Source organism: Schistocerca piceifrons, chromosome 1, assembly GCF_021461385.2.
Source record: "Schistocerca piceifrons isolate TAMUIC-IGC-003096 chromosome 1, iqSchPice1.1, whole genome shotgun sequence".
In the NCBI taxonomy this organism is placed as follows: Eukaryota; Metazoa; Arthropoda; class Insecta; order Orthoptera; family Acrididae; genus Schistocerca; species Schistocerca piceifrons.
The window spans coordinates 1,007,024,380-1,007,041,542 of record NC_060138.1 but is presented as its reverse complement, the minus strand read 5'-3'; the positions used below and the strand labels follow the sequence as shown (position 1 = coordinate 1,007,041,542).

Below are 17,163 nucleotides of genomic sequence, written 5' to 3'. Positions count from 1 at the left end.
TTCACATTTGTGTTCTTACTTTAAATTTACAAGTTCTTTTGTGACTTTCCTCAATTCTCTCTCCAAAACTCTGTGTTCTAAGCTGGCCCATGTACTCACACAAGTATTAATATTACTTCTCTTATAAATCAACATTAATAATAAGCCCATCAGGAACACATGAAGTACTTAGCGTTGGTGGTAATTTGCCTTCCTTTGTGCCCCCATTTCTTTCATTCTCCTTCTGTGGTCGTCTTTTCTCTTTTCAGCCATATTGGCCCAGTCATCTTGGGTTTTCCCTGTAAGTCACCCTGCTGTTTGTGAATTTTGGACCTGAAGATTTCACAGTTTTGGACATAATATGGTGTAATTCCTGCCAATTTCAGATCAGCTGTGATCTTGAAAATCCATTTCATCATGTCCGTTTTGGCTTTATTCTTATTGTTAACGAAGTCAACTCTGTTTTGTAAGCCTGTCTGGGATCATTCGTTTAATGTGTCTATAGAATGTTAACCTGCATTTTCTAATGTCACCATGGATATTTGTGTATTGTTGGACTTCCTGTTTGCCTCTTGGTTGGTATTCTACGGACCTATATTTTTCTTGCAATTTTGGATTCCTTCTTTTCAATGTTTTCAATGTCTGTTTTCCTATTTAAAGTTACTTTATCTGATCCAAAGTGGCATTCTCGTTAACTACTGTACTGTATGTCTTGGTTTTGTGTGCTTGGAGGTACATTTCTTGCTGCAGATCTCTCTAGTAAGTCAGCATGCAGTTTCCGTCTTTTGACATCCGGATTTGTTTGCATTTGTTTCGATGCCATTTTCCTGAATGGTTTCACTGAGCTACTTTAACTGTGGAGCTCGTTTGATTTTCTCACATTTCATCTTCAAGAACTTTGGTGCTTGTTTGTTGTAGGTCACATTTTCTCTCTTTTTTTCAAAAGATATCTGGAGACCAACTTTTTCTGCAGTTTCTTTCAAGAGTTCAATCTGATTTTGGGCAGATGAAATGTAGCAAGTTAAGGCTACTTGACTGTCTGCAAATGCTAGGCAATATGTAGATTACTTGCCTCTGCATAGAATGACTGGTTGATCAATTTGAGGTTTGCGTTCTGTTTGCACCATTTTTGTATCACTTTTCTCAGGATGCATATGAAAAACAATAGACAGTCGGGATTACTTGCCTCTGCATAGAATGACTGGTTGATCAATTTGAGGTTTGCGTTCTGTTTGCACCATTTTTGTATCACTTTTCTCAGGATGCATATGAAAAACAATAGACAGTCCATCTCCTTGTCCTACTCCAGTTTTGATTTTGGAAGAATCTGAAATTTCCCCATATATTTCATATCTTTTATCACCACCACCACCACCACCACTATTTTATCTTTACTTGACAGCACAATAGATCTGTGACTTGATGGTGCACTGTTCATTAAAATTAGATAACAATGCTGAATGAAGTCTTATGTTTGGAGAAGATAGCACAACATTACAAGTATTAGTGTATCATAGCTATAATAAACTCCAACTCAAACAATGCTAAGGTGCCCAAAATCAGTCACTGCCTGTACGCCTGGTATACAAGATGATTGAGAAGGGTACCTGTATCAGTTTGAGGTAAGGGACCCTGATCCAGAAACAAGAGATTTGAAAGTTATAATCTAAAATTGTTCTGATACCTCTGGCAGTGGAATACATGTACCAGTACTGTTGGTAATAAGACTGTAGCGTAGGCGACTTTCAGAGGTGATAGTATAACCCAATACAAGAAAAAAATTTCCCCTTATGACAGATGAGCAGACGTTCAATAGAAGTGATGTGTTTCACAGTAATGAAGATGAACAAGTGCTCATAGCTCTTAAGGTATGCACTTCATATGCATTGTTTATCAGACTTTTTCCCTTCCCTTTGTTCATACTGCCACCCCTGAAAGTTGCCTATCCTACACTCTTGGCAACAACAGTACTAGTACGTGTATTAGATTGTCAGAGGTACCAGAACGATTTCCACTTATAACTTTTGACACTGTTGTTTCCAGACCAGGATCTCTAACCTCAAATTCATACAGTTACCATTCTCCATCATCTCTGTAAGTTTGGTTAATCCAGAATCATCTTATATAATGCTGATCATACATATTTCAGGTGTTTATTTTTCTAGAACGCTTAAGTAATATAGGTACCAACCTGTCATTGAGGAATGGAACAAGTTTAAAAGTTCACAATGACCTTGTTTCTGTGGCAAAGAAACCCCAGACTTTATTCCATATTGATTCTAATTTCTGTAGTAACTTACCACATTCATTTTTATTTCATTTGGGTGACAATAATTAAATATGTTAAACACAAAAATTCACGGCAGCTGACACTGCTGGAGGCTAAACTCCAGTTACCTCTCTTCTAATAATTATTTAAATTTCAATCGAAATTGTATAGAAATTTCGTACTGTAAATTGTCATCTTCATCTTACAACTTCTCAAAATTAATGAAGACAAAACAAATGAATAGAACTGCTTTTCTTGTGATACTGTTACATTCTGATACAACTAATAACAACAATAAATAAAATAAAAAAGAACATCATACACTGAACCTAATATCCAATTTTATCATAGTTCTATGTATGATCTGCTATCAGTCCAATGGCTTGGCAGTAAAGTGCCAGACCACAAATCTAAAGGTCTGGAGTTTGATACGTGATCATTCCTAAGATTTTCATCTGTCACTTATCACTTCTTTCATTTCTGGTAATGTTTGTTGATGTGAAAAATGTGAAGCTGCATCGTGGTTCGAAATTCATGTTAAACTGTAGGTTCCCCTACAACTAGCTGGGTAAATCAGTTCAAATGTCACAGGAAGGCAATCCACCTCCAACAGGATCATACAAAGTAAAGCACTATGGTGTTCAAAACAATCTTCGGAATGATGACAGCTTTTTTTACTTACTGTAACTTTTGTCTCACAAAACAACAGTAAAAAAAGTAATATCGATTAAGACACTTAAGAGCAGCACAGATAAATACAATGCCTGTTGTGGAAAGTTGGCATAGCACCACTCCAATAGTTTTAACATTAACAGTTAGTCATCTGAAACTGATATTTAACAATAAATAAATCACAAATATACTTACTGTGAGAATGTTCTGTTTCATTTGTACTCCTTCAATCTGTGTGATTAGTTTTAATACAAGATCCATGATGGCTGAAGTTCCCAAATGCTTGAGCAGTAAATCCACACAGTTTTCTTTTGACTTTAAGAACTCGAGTACCTGTAAGCAAGTGAACTGATAGGAATACCAGTTCTGGGAAGAGAAGGAGACAAAAAGAAGTATATTAAACAACAAAGCTTCAGTAACTATCATCAACATGGTGATTATTAAGAACATTACAGAAAGATCTAAGAGAAAAAAAAATCCTAACATTAGGATTCAATTTAAAAATTACACAAATAACTGTTCTGTCAAGATAAATGGTGAACAGAAAATATGAATACTATAAAAACAATCTTAATGAAATGGGGTGAGGGTCATTCCAAGTCATTGTCACCAAGAAAGAAATGATGATGTACTATATTAATCAGTATTTAAAATCTAGCGCACTTCTTGAGAAGCAGGCTACTTAACACTCAGAGACCAGCACGGAAAGATCATCAATAAATCTAATTTCAAAATATCATGTAAAAGAAGGGAGACAAAACAGTAAAAAACAAGGTAACAGAGAAAACAATCAGAAACAGAAAAAAATGAAAGCACGTAATCAGCAAAGTGAAAATAAATCATATAAAAACAGCATTATGAAGAAGAAGAAGTTTAGGTGTAGAGCATGATCCAAATATACGTTAAGGTACAGTTCCTCCTGGATGTGAAAGCAATTTTCCTAAGATAGAGGTCTGAAATACAGTAATGAATGTAGCCAGTTCCATAATATCTGATTTCAATTAGCAATACCTTAATTAATGCTGGCAGTGTAAGTATGTCTTTTGACTGCAGCCAATGTCAGTTTTCAAATTAACTGTTCGACCACTTTACGCTTCCTTTGGCAAGTGTGAGATGACTTCATTCACATCTTTCACTTCCCTATATTGTTTCTTCTTCCCTATATTGTTTCTTATTACCTACCTATGTTTACTAATCAATGAAGTAAAGTTTTGAAGACTCAAACTTAGATTTTCAGTCTTTTTTCTGTTCAAAAGTACATTTGTTCCTAACTTACTATGACAGCAGACTATTAAGAGAATTTGGGCTTGGTAAGAATCAAATGGGACTAAAAACGAATTTCACTCGAGTTTACCTAACAATTAGGAAACTAGAAGGATCTGATGATTCTAAATCATTTTCGAATTTCAAGTGATTACATACTCATAACTCACTGTGTAAAATAGAGATTCTGATGACCTAGAAATGAAGTCCTTTTCAATCACGACATACATCATAATATTAGTAAAAATATATACAAAGGTATACTCATCACGCAGAAGGTCCGAAAATGAGTTTACGAGAATTTATTTAGGAACAAGGATGTATATCAAATTAAACTAACCAACATGTTCATGTTCACCATCTTATCAAATGACAGCTGTACAGACACACAACTAAAAAGGGCAATTATTTAACACAGGTACTCATGTACACAGTAAAAACTGTTACGGGCATGAATAAAGCAAAATGTAAGGAAATTTCTAATGGAAAATGTAGCTGTTAAGGAGAACATGAAGTGTACTGAGCAAACAATGATTGGAACTTGATACTACCAGAATGAGTAGCCATAGTGGCACTTGAAAAATGTGAGAAAACTGACAAAAGTATTTGAAAATGTGATTGAAAGGTTTTATGTATATAGACTGAAGCAGCGAGTGAAAATCTGTACCAAGGCCAGGAATCTAAACTGGGTCTCCTGCTTACTATGCAGGTGCATTAGCCACTAAGCCACCTTGGCACTGGGCAAAACACATCCTACAGACAGTTTCTGTTTTGGTACGTTGTTCCTACAGAGAATCACAGGCGAGGGGAAGGGAGGGGGAGGGGGTGGTGGTTGGGAGCAGCTTTCAACTACTCGACAGACATCCAAACTGTGGTTAACTGGAAAATTTTGCTGGTTTGGACGTCCCCTACCTTGCTCTGACCTTCGTATCACATTGTTTTCTCCATGCTGTACTCAGGGCAACAAAACTTTCACTACAAAGTGGCAAACTAAAAAGAAATTGGTCCATTAACTGAAACAAAATCTTGAGCTTTTAGTATTCTTATTAGTAAGAATAATCAATTTTGCAAAAGAAAATATACAAACATCAACAGAAGTTCTTGCATCACCCCAATATGTGACACAGGTGTGTTGCTATAATTGTTCCTGTCACCCCTGACCTAGTTTGTCAACATACACACAATTACCAAGAGTGCTACTTATGGGCAGAACAGCATTCTCAATTGACTGCAGCATTTCAGTAGGAAGTAAAGCATCAGTAAGGACGCATTAGAGACATCTGTGGAACAATAGGGTGAACATCCCTCAAGCCACAATGGACAATTGTTACCAATGATTGGGTCCACATCATAATGTTATGGGCAGAAAGCTTGTTAACCTGAGAAGTGCACCATAGTCAAAATGATGCAGTGTGGATGGAATGGTTTCAAACTGACTGGAGCGTTGAGGACTTCTACTACAAAACATCTCCCTGTTTGCCTGTTTGACAGTCACACAGGATGATCGGTAACTATGACTTTTTAATCAAAGGAACCGTAGGCTGCGTGCTCCAGAACAGAATTTGTCATTTGAAGAGGCCATGGCATTACGTATAGCATCAAACTGTTAGGAGCCTGTTGTACAATGCAAATCTCCATTCCCAGCAACTACAGTGAGTACAGCATCATAAACCACAACACCATGGACACCATTACAGATGCTAGGAGACAACTCAGTAATATTGAATGGTTCCAACACTGTGTCCCACATGAGCAACAAAATGGTTGTCGAGTGGTGGTCTGGGGTGCATTACATGGGGCCACTGTATATCTCTGCTGTTGAGGGCAATCTCACTGTTCTACAGAACAGGGATGAAATTCTGCAATGAACAGTGGGACAATATCGCCAACATTTTGACGAAATTTTATCTCGACGGATGATAACTCATGTGGTCATCATGATGTTCTCTTGAATACATTCCTTCAGCATGTTAGGATCACCAGAATGGAGTGGCTGGACTGCTTTCTGGTCTTTTGTTGACAAGAAATTAAAAAATGACACTCAATGGCACAAAAAATTCCAGTCTTTCATTCAGGAAGAACGCAATCACCTGGATACTACATCAACAATAGGAGTGATGCGGAATCTCGTATTAAATTATTTAGAAGTAATGGCACAATGGAAACCCATAGATGTCCTGTGTGGAAGAAGAAGAAGAAGAAGGAGGAGGAGGAGAGGAAGAAGAAGAAGAAGAAGAAACACACAAGCGCAGTTTCTAGCATGTCATATGAAGCAATTTCAATGTGTACAACGCTCAGGCAATATCTCAGTTTCTAGCATGTCATATGAAGCAATTTCAATGCGTAGAACACTCAGGCAGGATCTATCATAGGAAAGTGTTCTAGGAGTAGCATCTTTGACTAGCAATGAAAACATCCCAGCCACTGCTTAAATTTTGAATAAAAATCATCAGATTGGCAGCCAAAGACTCATGGTATAAGGAGCACCCTCACTCTGCTGAAGCCCTTCTCAAAGAGGTCAGAAGAACAGATGTTGATGTTGTTGTTGTTGTTGTCTTCAATCCTGAGACTGGTTTGATGCAGCTCTCCATGCTACTCTATCCTGTGCAAGCTTCTTCATCTCCCAGTACCTACTGCAACCTACATCCTTCTGAATCTGCTTAGTGTATTCATCTCATGGTCTCCCTCTACGATTTTTACCCTCCACGCTGCCCTCCAATACTAAATTGACGATCCCCTGATGCCTCAGAACATGTCCTAGCAACAGATCCCTTCTTCTAGTCAAGTTGTGCCACAAACTCCTCTTCTCCCCAATTCTATTCAATACCTCCTCATTAGTTATGTGATCTACCCATCTAATCTTCAGCATTATTCTGTAGCACCACATTTTGAAAGCTTCTATTCTCTTCTTGTCCAAACTATTTATCATCCACGTTTCACTTCCAAACATGGCTACACTCCATACAAATACGTTCAGAAATGACTTCCTGACACTTAAATCTATACTCTATGTTAACAAATTTCTCTTCTTCAGAAACGCTTTTCTTGCCATTGCCAGTCCTCTCTACTTTGACCATCATCAGTTAGCATTTCATAACAACATCTTGCCCTTCGGGTGGGAAACAAACCCTAAAAGGTGAAAGAGTCAGCAGTCATCAAGGGCAACAGGATGCAAAAGGCAATGGAAACAGGATGCAAAAGGCAATGCAAACAGGATGCAAAAGGCAATGGAAACAACTGCATTCGAGACGCACAATGTTTATCGACAAGAACTAAGGCCTTCAACTGAAAAAATGTCATAATGATCTCTCCACTGGCAAAAGATTTTGGATTAGCCCCCTTCAGATCTCCAGGAAGGAGCTGCCAAGTGGGAGATAATTTTGAGATGAAGACTAAATAAGCAACAAAATGGTGACATACTGTGAGTCAGAGCATGGACTGAAGAAGTTTTAACATAGTAGGGGAGATAGAAAATCTGGAACGGGGAATGCAAAGACTCAGTCCAGAGATAATGGGCGTTAGTGAAGAAAAACTGAAAGATACGGATTTCTAGTTACAGGAATATAAGATAAAAGCTAAACGAAATGCTTTTGGCTGTTAAAAGGAAAATGTGAGGAGCTTTCTGTGACTACTGTAGCAGAGTCTTATCCAAAGACCTCTAATAAAACACGAAGAATTTCTGGTTGTGTGTGAGGGCTGTCACTGGCACCAAAGTTAAGTATTTACACACTCATGGATGACATAGTAAATGAAATTTAGGGCAGCAAAGTTAAAGCAGAAATGCTGACCTCCAGTTTCAATTTTCCATTATAAAGAAAACCCAGGGATACTGCTCCAGTTGGATGCAAAACTGAAAAATTAGAGCCCATACAAATGTTTATTATTTGTAAAAGGAAGATCCTCTACTGTACAATATAAGGTGGCTGGCAGAACAGATCCAGATGTATAAATGGGATTCCTATAGAAACCTCTCATGCCATCTTTTATTCATGGTAAATCACAATGCTGCTGACTCCACAGCAATAAGAGAGATACAAGACTGACCCATAAACTGTTCCTCCAGTCACCCTTCTGCAGACACTCTTGGATTATGTAGCGCAGTTAATGTTATATATCAGTTTTGTTGTTACTCACTGTCAACCTTGTCATGACCTAAAATGAACTTTTCCTGTTATCTCAATTCTGTGATAAAGCCAGGAAATGCATATTCAACAGTGCTAATGCAGCAGTCTATGTTTCAGTTTCTTTCATATATCCAAGGATTCCACCCTAAGAACCAGGATCAAAATGTTGTCAACTTGACTATTAGACTACACTCTGCTCAAAATAAAAGCATAAATACGAGGGTCACTCTAAAAGAAAGGCACACTATTTTTGTAAAAATACAGTTTTCATTCTGCACTGTGAAAGTTTTACAGTGTGTAGATACATCCTTCCTGCTCGTTTTCAAACTTAGTTCAACCTGTTCCCGTGAGCAGTGCCGTCACAGCACGTCTTCAAGATGGCTGCTACACTTAACGTTCGTCAGAAGCAATGTGCTGTCACAGAATTCCTGTGCTGTGAAAACGAGACAGTGGGAAACATCCACAAGAGGTTGAAAAAGTTGTATGGAGATGCTGCTGTCGATCACAGTACAGTCAGTCGGTGGGCAAGCAGGTTACATGATGAAAGCGGGCACAGCAATATTGACGATTGTCCTCGCAGTGGCACGCCTCTTACTGCACACACTCCAGACAATGTGCAGAGAGTAAACAAATTGGTGACTGCTGACAGACGCATCACAGTGAACGAATTGTCACACTACACTGCTATAGGGGAAGGAAATGTTTGCAGAATACTGAAAGTGTTGGCATTAAAAAAGGTTTGTGCCAGATGGGTTCCCAGGATTTTGACAGTGGCTCACAAAGAAACAAGAAAAACCGTATGCAGTGAACTTTTGGAATAGTACGAGAATGGTGGAGATGAATTTCTTGGAAGAACTGTGACAGGCGAAAAATTCAAAACCACACCTTCTACTGGAAAAGTTATGACTACGGTGTTTTTCGATTCCGAAGGACTCTTGTTGGGGACATCATGCCAAGTGGAACCACCATAAATTCTGATGCATATGTGATGACACTGAAGAAACTTCCAGCTCGACTGAGTTGTGTTCGACCACATCGGCAAAAGTAGGATGTTTTGCTGTTGCACGACAATGCACAGCCAGACGACCAGATGTCAGTCAAAAAACCATGGAAGCGAGCACAAAACTCCGATGGACAAAACTGAAACACCCGCCTTACAGTCCTGACCTGACCCCATGTGACTATCATCTCTTTGGGAAACTGAAAGACTCTCTTCGTGGAAAAACGTTTGAAGATGATGACTCCCTTGTGCACACAGCCAAACAGTGGCTCGAACAGGTTGGTCCAGAATTTTACCGTGCGGCGGGTATACAGGTGCTGGTTCCAAGATGGCGTAAGGCAGTTGAGAGGGATGGAAATTATGTGGAGAAATGAAAATATTCTTCCTAAAGGATGTATCTACACACTGTAAAACTTTAAAACATGTAGAATAAAAGATGGATTTTTTTAAAAAAACAGTGTGCATTTCTTTTGGAGTGACCCTCGTATAACTGACTCAATTAGCCTAATGAACTGCTCCTAATTTCAAATGAGAAGGTATTAGTTTTAATTCAATTCTAGTTACTGCAACTATGTTTTCTCTCTTCTGGGCATTACTGTATATACTCTTCAAGCACAATCAAATACTTACAATACTGAATGATCTCATCATACCATCTGCTATCAACTACTGAAACCTGAAAATAGTGACATAAAATGTATGCCAGCAAGCTGGGTAAAATTTTAGTTGGTTTGTTGACTGGGGGAGGGGACCAAACAGCGAGGTCATCGGTCCCATCGGATTAGGAAAGGATGTTGGCTGTGCCCTTTCAAAGGAACCATCCCAGCATTTGCCTGAAGTGATTCAGGGGAATCACAGAAAAACCTAAATCAGGATGGTTGGATGCTGGTTTGAACTATCATCTGCCTGAATGCGAGTCCAGTATGCTAACCACCGTGCCACCTTGCTTGGTGCAAAAAGTTGAGATCATATTTATTGGTGCAGCATGTGCTGAACTGCAGTGGACAGCCACGGTAAGGACTGCCTAAGGCCAGAGAAGATGCCTTTGAGAGCTAGCTCGGGAGCAGAAGCTGGGTTTCATCAGGGTCTAAAAGGGAGAGGTGAAGGCAGTTGGCTAGAGAACCTGCATATTGAGGAACATAAAGGCATTGAATGTGGTGGCCTTTGCAAAATGGCAGATTATGACTACTGAGTGAAACTTCAAAATTAATGTTTAATTCACAGATACATTATATCACAAAACCAATCAAATCAGCGTGGCTGCAGCACTGACGTGCATAAAATAAGACCATCACATATATACAGAGTTCACCAGAAGAATAAACCTGATGTAAACATTACAGCATGTCTGCTACGCTATAGATTCTGCTATACGTCCAATGTGTATTTGTATCTCAACTATATCAAATATAGTCCCTCGGAAAACTTGAAAGCCGATTTTTTTCTGTAAATTAATGAAGAACATTAAGAACAACCTGTTTCTCGGCATTTTTTAACTGTTTTTCACATGTGTGTTTCATTATAGAGCAGGAAGCAGCCTAAGCCACTTTCATACTGCGTATTAACAGTGCGACAATCAGAGTGCAACACCACAGAGACTCTGATTGTACATTATTTTTTAAATACAAACTACATAGCTGCAGCATGATTTAAGAAAACTTTGATGACTGTTAATACATTTGAATATCTTAAAGCTTCATTTAATGTAGCTTAGTGGTAAGATATCTAATACACAAGTATGACCTACTTACAAGAGCGTAGCACTATCAGTGTATGTGCGATACACCTTCTGACCAATCATGGCATTTGTGTTTGTTTGCATCAGCTTTAGTTTTATGATGACAGAAACCACAGAAGTTATGCCAGCACTATAAATGAATAATATCACACAAACTATTATGAATTATTACATGTTGACCATTTCATATAAAACAAACAATATGTTTGATGACAGTGGAGGAAACTAGCTATCATCACTGAAGTTGTGTGCCTATTTTATTCACTGAATTATACAGTGGTTTACTTCTTTTTAACTACATAAATGTTTAGAGCATCACAGTCTGACACTTACACAGAAAGTAAAGGCAGCACGACATTCCTTTTACTCTTCTCTATTTAACCACGTATCATATGCACCATTCATTATGCAATTTTCGTTTAATTATTTGAATGTTGATTCGGTCTATAACAAAGACTTGAAAATGGTACTTTCAATGTAATATCTGACACCTCCATCGAACAGAGCAAAAAGAGGGTCTTTTACTGGGCAAGCGGTAAGTATTGTTTATCATGTATTAACATGAACTCCTTTGTCAGTTATGCTGAGCCTCTGGGTGTAAACAATTACTAGGGCACTTTGTATGGTCTGAGGGCGACAAGAACACAAAGACACTTGTATTAAAATGTGTGTTGTACAGGGTAATACAGGTAAACTGGACTGGGGGGTATTCTGATAATTTTTTCACGTTAAGTCATGAATATCTAGTATGTATTACAAACTGAAAAATCCAGGATGGAATGCCTACAATATTACGAAAAAGATAAAATCCTACTTACCACATAGACGAGATGGTGAGTCATGTACAGGCACAACAAAAAACTGCTATACATTTCAGCTTATAGTTTCAGTTAATTGAATTGGGGGAGGGGGATACTTTAGCATTAAGCTTTCTGGCTGGCTGAAAGCTCAAATGTACTGCAGTCTTTTGTTGTGCCTGTCTGCAAATCAGTACCTCCTCCACTTGGTGAGTAGCAATCTATCTCCATCATAATATAGTCAATATATACTACAGTATTTTGTATTGTAATTACACTTCATTCCTCGTATACCTAACCAACTACATCCTAACCCATAACTACTTCACCTTTAAGGGAAGGTATACAAACAAGGGAGTCACACCTGGTGATACGTGGCTGGCGACCACGTAGCCCTGAGCTGAGTCCTGGCATTGCTTCCACTTACTTATGCCAGGCTCCTCACTTTTATCTTTCCTATCTGGCCACCCTCGGCCAGCTCTTGTTCTTTTCCGACCCTGACGCTATTAGGTTTCAGGGTTAGGGGTCTTTCATTTTCCAACCTATACTTCTCATGCAGCATCTGACCCGGAGCGGGCAGCTGCAAAAGGCGTCTGTATCCCATGTTAGGGGTGGCCCCCAGAACTGCAGAAGGCAACTGAATACCACCGCAGATTATCTTCCCTGCATAATGCAGTCTCCATTTTATGCACAAAAATGGCTCCCTCTCATGTTAAATCAGTGCCCGGAGGTAAAATAGTCCCCCATTCGGATCTCCGGGGGGGTGGGGCAACTTGAAAGAAGGCAAAAAATCAAAATGAGAATTGGTACCTGGAATGTTAGAACTCTGCTACAAGCTGGAAAACTAGAAAACCTTAAAAGAGAGATGGAAAAGAATCATATGTACCTTGTAGGAGTTGCTGAGGTAAGATGGAATGGACATGGAGAGTTGCAGTCAGATGAATATGTACTGTACTACTCAAGAGGAGAAGTAAAAGGAATGAATGGAGTAGGAATGATTATGACAAAGGAATTGGCTAAACGTGTGGAATATGTAGACTATGCCAATGACCGGGTTATTGGTGTAAGGCTGAAAGGAGCACAAAAAGATTTACTGATTGTCCACTTGTATATGCCAACTTCAGAACATGATGACCAAATTGTAGAGGAAACGTACAGTGTAATAGAGAGAATAATGGACGAAAATAAAAAATGCTGCAAAATAGTAGTGGGAGACTGGAACGCCATTGTGGGGGAAGGGAAAGAAGGAAAGATAGTAGGCAGTCATGGTCTTGGAAAGAGAAATGACAGAGGTGAATGGTTAATTGACCTTAGCAGGGAAAGGCAGCTGTTAGCAGCAAACACATGGTTCAAGAACCACAAGAGGAGGCTCTACACTTGGAAATCTAGAGGAGATAAATACAGAAACCAAATCAATTTTATACTGGTAGAAGAAAGATACAGGAATGGAATTAAGAAGGTGCACACATTGCCAGGTGCAGATATAAATTGTGACCACAACTTCCTTATGGCAGAAATAGAAATAAGAATAAAAACACTGAAGAAGGCGACCATGGTGAAGAAGTGGGATTTAGAGAAGATAAGATCCAACAAAGAACAAATTACAGAAATGCTGTCTCGGGAGTTTCTAAGCACATTATGAGACAAAGAACCACCTGATAATGCCAACACGTACTGGAATATGCTGAAAGAAGGAATCATTAAAGCAGGACAGCAAAATATAGGATATGTAAAAGGGAAAAGATAAAAAAAAAAACCATGGGTCACACAAGAAATGATTTCCGAGATGGAGGAGAGAAGAAAATTGAAAAACAAGAACACTGAAGATGCAAGAAAGATATACCAAAGGTTAAATAATGAACTGAGAAGAGAAACAGAGAAGGCTAGGAAAAAATGGCTAAAAGTAGAATGTGATGAAATTGAAGAACTGAACAGGAAGGGAAGATACGACTTACCATACAACAGAGTAAAGACCATGGCATGGGAACAAAACAGAGCAGGAAGTGCTACTGTGGAAATTTTGAGTAAAGACGAAGAGGTAGTGCACAAAGATCGTGACGATGTCCTCCAGAGATGGGAAGAATATCTAAAAGAGCTATATGACACAAATAGCAAACCAGAAACTCTGGAACTTGAATCACACAACAGTGTAAGTGATGATGAGAAAGTACCAACCATCATAATGGAAGAAGTAAAGTCTGCCATAGCTGCAATAAAAAATGGCAAAGCGGTAGGTACAGATACAATACTGGGAGAAATACTAAAATGCTTGAACCAAGATGGAATAAGAAATATTGAGGTTATGTAATAAAATATGTGACAGTGGTGAATGGCCTGAGGACTTTCTGACAACAGTAATGATTCCATTACAGAAAAAACAAGGAACCAAGAAATGCAGCGAGCACAGGACAATCATCCTCATTTCACATGCAGCCAAAGTGATGTTAAGAATAATTAATAAAAGACTTGAAAAAGTAATGGAGGAGAATCTTGGCGAGGAGCAGTTTGGCTTTAGACGGAATACGGGCACCAGACATGCAATAGGGCTCCTACGAATCTTGGGAGAAAGGTTTATTGAAAAAGGAAGAGACCTATATATGTGCTTCATCGATCTAGAAAAGGCATTTGACAATGTGGTTTGGGACAAGCTGGCGACTATAATGAGGGAAAAGAGAGTGGACTGGAAAACCAGAAGACTTATAAACTCATTATATCTTAATTAAAAAGTTTCAGTTAAAGTGAGAGGAGAAAGTACAAACTGGATCAGACTAGGAAAAGGAGTAAGACAAGGATGCTGTCTATCACCTACTCTTTTCAACCTCTACTTGGAAAATATGACTGACCAATGCTCAATAGATGACAAAGGAGTAGAAATTGGAGGACGAAGAGTAGGGTGTTTGAGGTTTGCTGATGACATGGTCCTTTTAGCCACAGGGGAAAAAGAATTACAGGATTTGGTGGACACCATTGCAACTAACAGAAAAAAATATGGAATGAAAATTAACACAAATAAAACAAAAGTATTGGCACTAGGAGGAAATAAGGAAAAAAATTATGCTGAATGGAGAAATACTAGAACAGGTGCAAAATTTTAAGTATCTTGGAAGAAGGATAGACACCGACTGGAAGTGCACCACAGAAATTAAAACAAGAATAGCAATGGCAAAAGAGGCATTTTATAAGAAAAGGAGAATTTTCTGCAGCGGTCTGGACAGAGAACTCAGAAAGAGACTCATAAAATGTCATGTATGGATTGTTCTTCTATATGGCACTGAAACATGGACTACGAGGAAAAAGACAGAGAAAGGATGGAGGCTTTTGAGATCTGGACATGGCAGAGGGTGGAAAGAATAAGTTGGATGGACAGAGTAAAAAAAAAAATGAAGAGGTACTGAGAAAAGTGGGAGAGAAAAGACAGTTACTAGATGTAATAAAGAGAAGAAAAAGAAATTGGATTGGGCATATATTAAGAAAGAATGACGGACTGATAAAAACAGTTTTAGAAGGTTATGTAGAAGGGAAAAGGAAGCGAGGAAGGAAGAGATTCCAGATACTGGATGACATGATGGACGGTACAACATACAGCAGCCTTAAGAAGGAAGCAATGGATCGCAGAAAATGGAGAGGTTAAGGACCTGCTAATATAGCAGAACTGATGATGATGATACAAACAAATTCGTGGCACAGTGATGGGCACCTGCATGGCACCCTCCTATGCCAACCTCTTCATAGGCTACCAAGAGGAAACATTCCTAGCTTCCCAAACCCCAATCCCCTTGTCTGGTTCAGGTTTATTGATGACGTCTTTATAATCTGGACCCAAGGCCAGGGCACCTTATCCTCATTCCTCCACAATCTCAACACCTTCTCTCCAATGCACTTCACCTGATCCTCCTCCACCCATCATGCCACCTTCCTAGATGTTGATCTCCTCCTCTCAGAGGGCTAAATCTACATATCTACATATCAGTCCACATCAAACCCATCATTCACCAACAGTACCTGCAATTTGACAGCTGCCACCCCTTCCACACCAAAAAATCCCTCCCCATACAGCTTGGCCACCTTTGACACATGCATCTGCAGTGATGAGAACTCCCTTGCCCAGTATGCTGAAGGCCTCACAAAGGCAGACAGGCAATACCCCCCAGACCTAATACACAAACAGATCTGTGACATATCCCCTCTCACACCTGATCCTCACTTCCACACCAAGAAGCAACCACAAAGAAGCACCCTCCTTGTCACTCAATACCACATGAGACTTGAACGACTGAACCATCTCCTTCGTCAGGGCTTTGATTATCTATCGTTATGCCCTGAAATGAGGGACATACTACCAAAGATACTTCCATCCACTCCCAAAGTGGTGTTCCACCACTCACCCAACCTCCACAAAATACTAGTCCATCCGTATTCCACTCCCACACCCAATCCCCTGCCACAGGGGATCATACCTTTGTGGAAGACCCAGATGCAAGACCTGCCCTATTCACCCACTCACCACAACTTACTCCAGTCCTACCACAGGCTTCTCCTACCCCGTCAGAGGCCGGGCCACCTGTGAAAGTAGCCATGTTATATACCAACTCTGCTGCAACCACTGCACGTATTTTACATTGGTAAGACAACCAACCAGCTTTCAACCAGAATGTATGGCCACCATCAAACTGTTGGCGAAAACAAAGTGGACCTCCCAGGGGCACAACGTGCAGCAGAGCACAACATGCGAGATTCCAATTGAGGCTTCCAACTCATGCCTCCTCACCACCACCAGCTTTTCTGAGATTCACAGATGGGAGCTATTCTCACAGCACATCCCTCGCTCCTGTAACCTCCCTGGCCTAAACCAAAGGTAAATCGCTGCCGCCCCCCACCCCCCCCAACAGAGAGTGTGTGTGTGTGTGTGTGTGTGTGTGTGTGCCCCCACCATCTTTCCCACTACCACAGCCCAATACGTAACAGCTAGTTGTGTGCTATCACCTCATGCCCTAGCCTGTAACATCGCTTGATCAGCCATCTGCCACCTGCCCCCCCCCCCCCCTCACCTGCACCCCTACCTAGCCCACATACAGCTCCCCATTCTCCCAAGAGCCACTAGATGCTACCCCTAAACCTCCTCTCTGCCTCCTGCCTCTTTCCAACCCTCACCTCACCCCACCATCCACCCCCACCTCACCGCAGTTCACTCACTGTGGGACAGGACAGAGCTGGCAGTCGACTGAGCACTATGCAGGTCGATAGACACACAAACAAACACAAACATACACACAAAATTCTAGCTTTCGCAACAAACTGTTGCCTCATCAGGAAAGAGGGAA

The 17,163-nt window shown here is 39.8% G+C and overlaps 1 protein-coding gene across 4 annotated transcripts in view; it reads right to left on the bottom strand.

The window, feature by feature from the left end:
* Positions 1 to 17,163, bottom strand: part of LOC124797833 (serine/threonine-protein phosphatase 6 regulatory subunit 3) — a 188,955-nt gene that overhangs the window by 105,086 nt on the left and 66,706 nt on the right. For all 4 annotated transcript variants that reach the window (XM_047260919.1, XM_047261088.1, XM_047261175.1 and 1 more), the window contains one exon: positions 3,116 to 3,286. In XM_047260919.1, the coding sequence (XP_047116875.1) occupies positions 3,116 to 3,286 (171 nt within the window). The remainder of the gene's footprint in view (positions 1 to 3,115; positions 3,287 to 17,163) is intronic.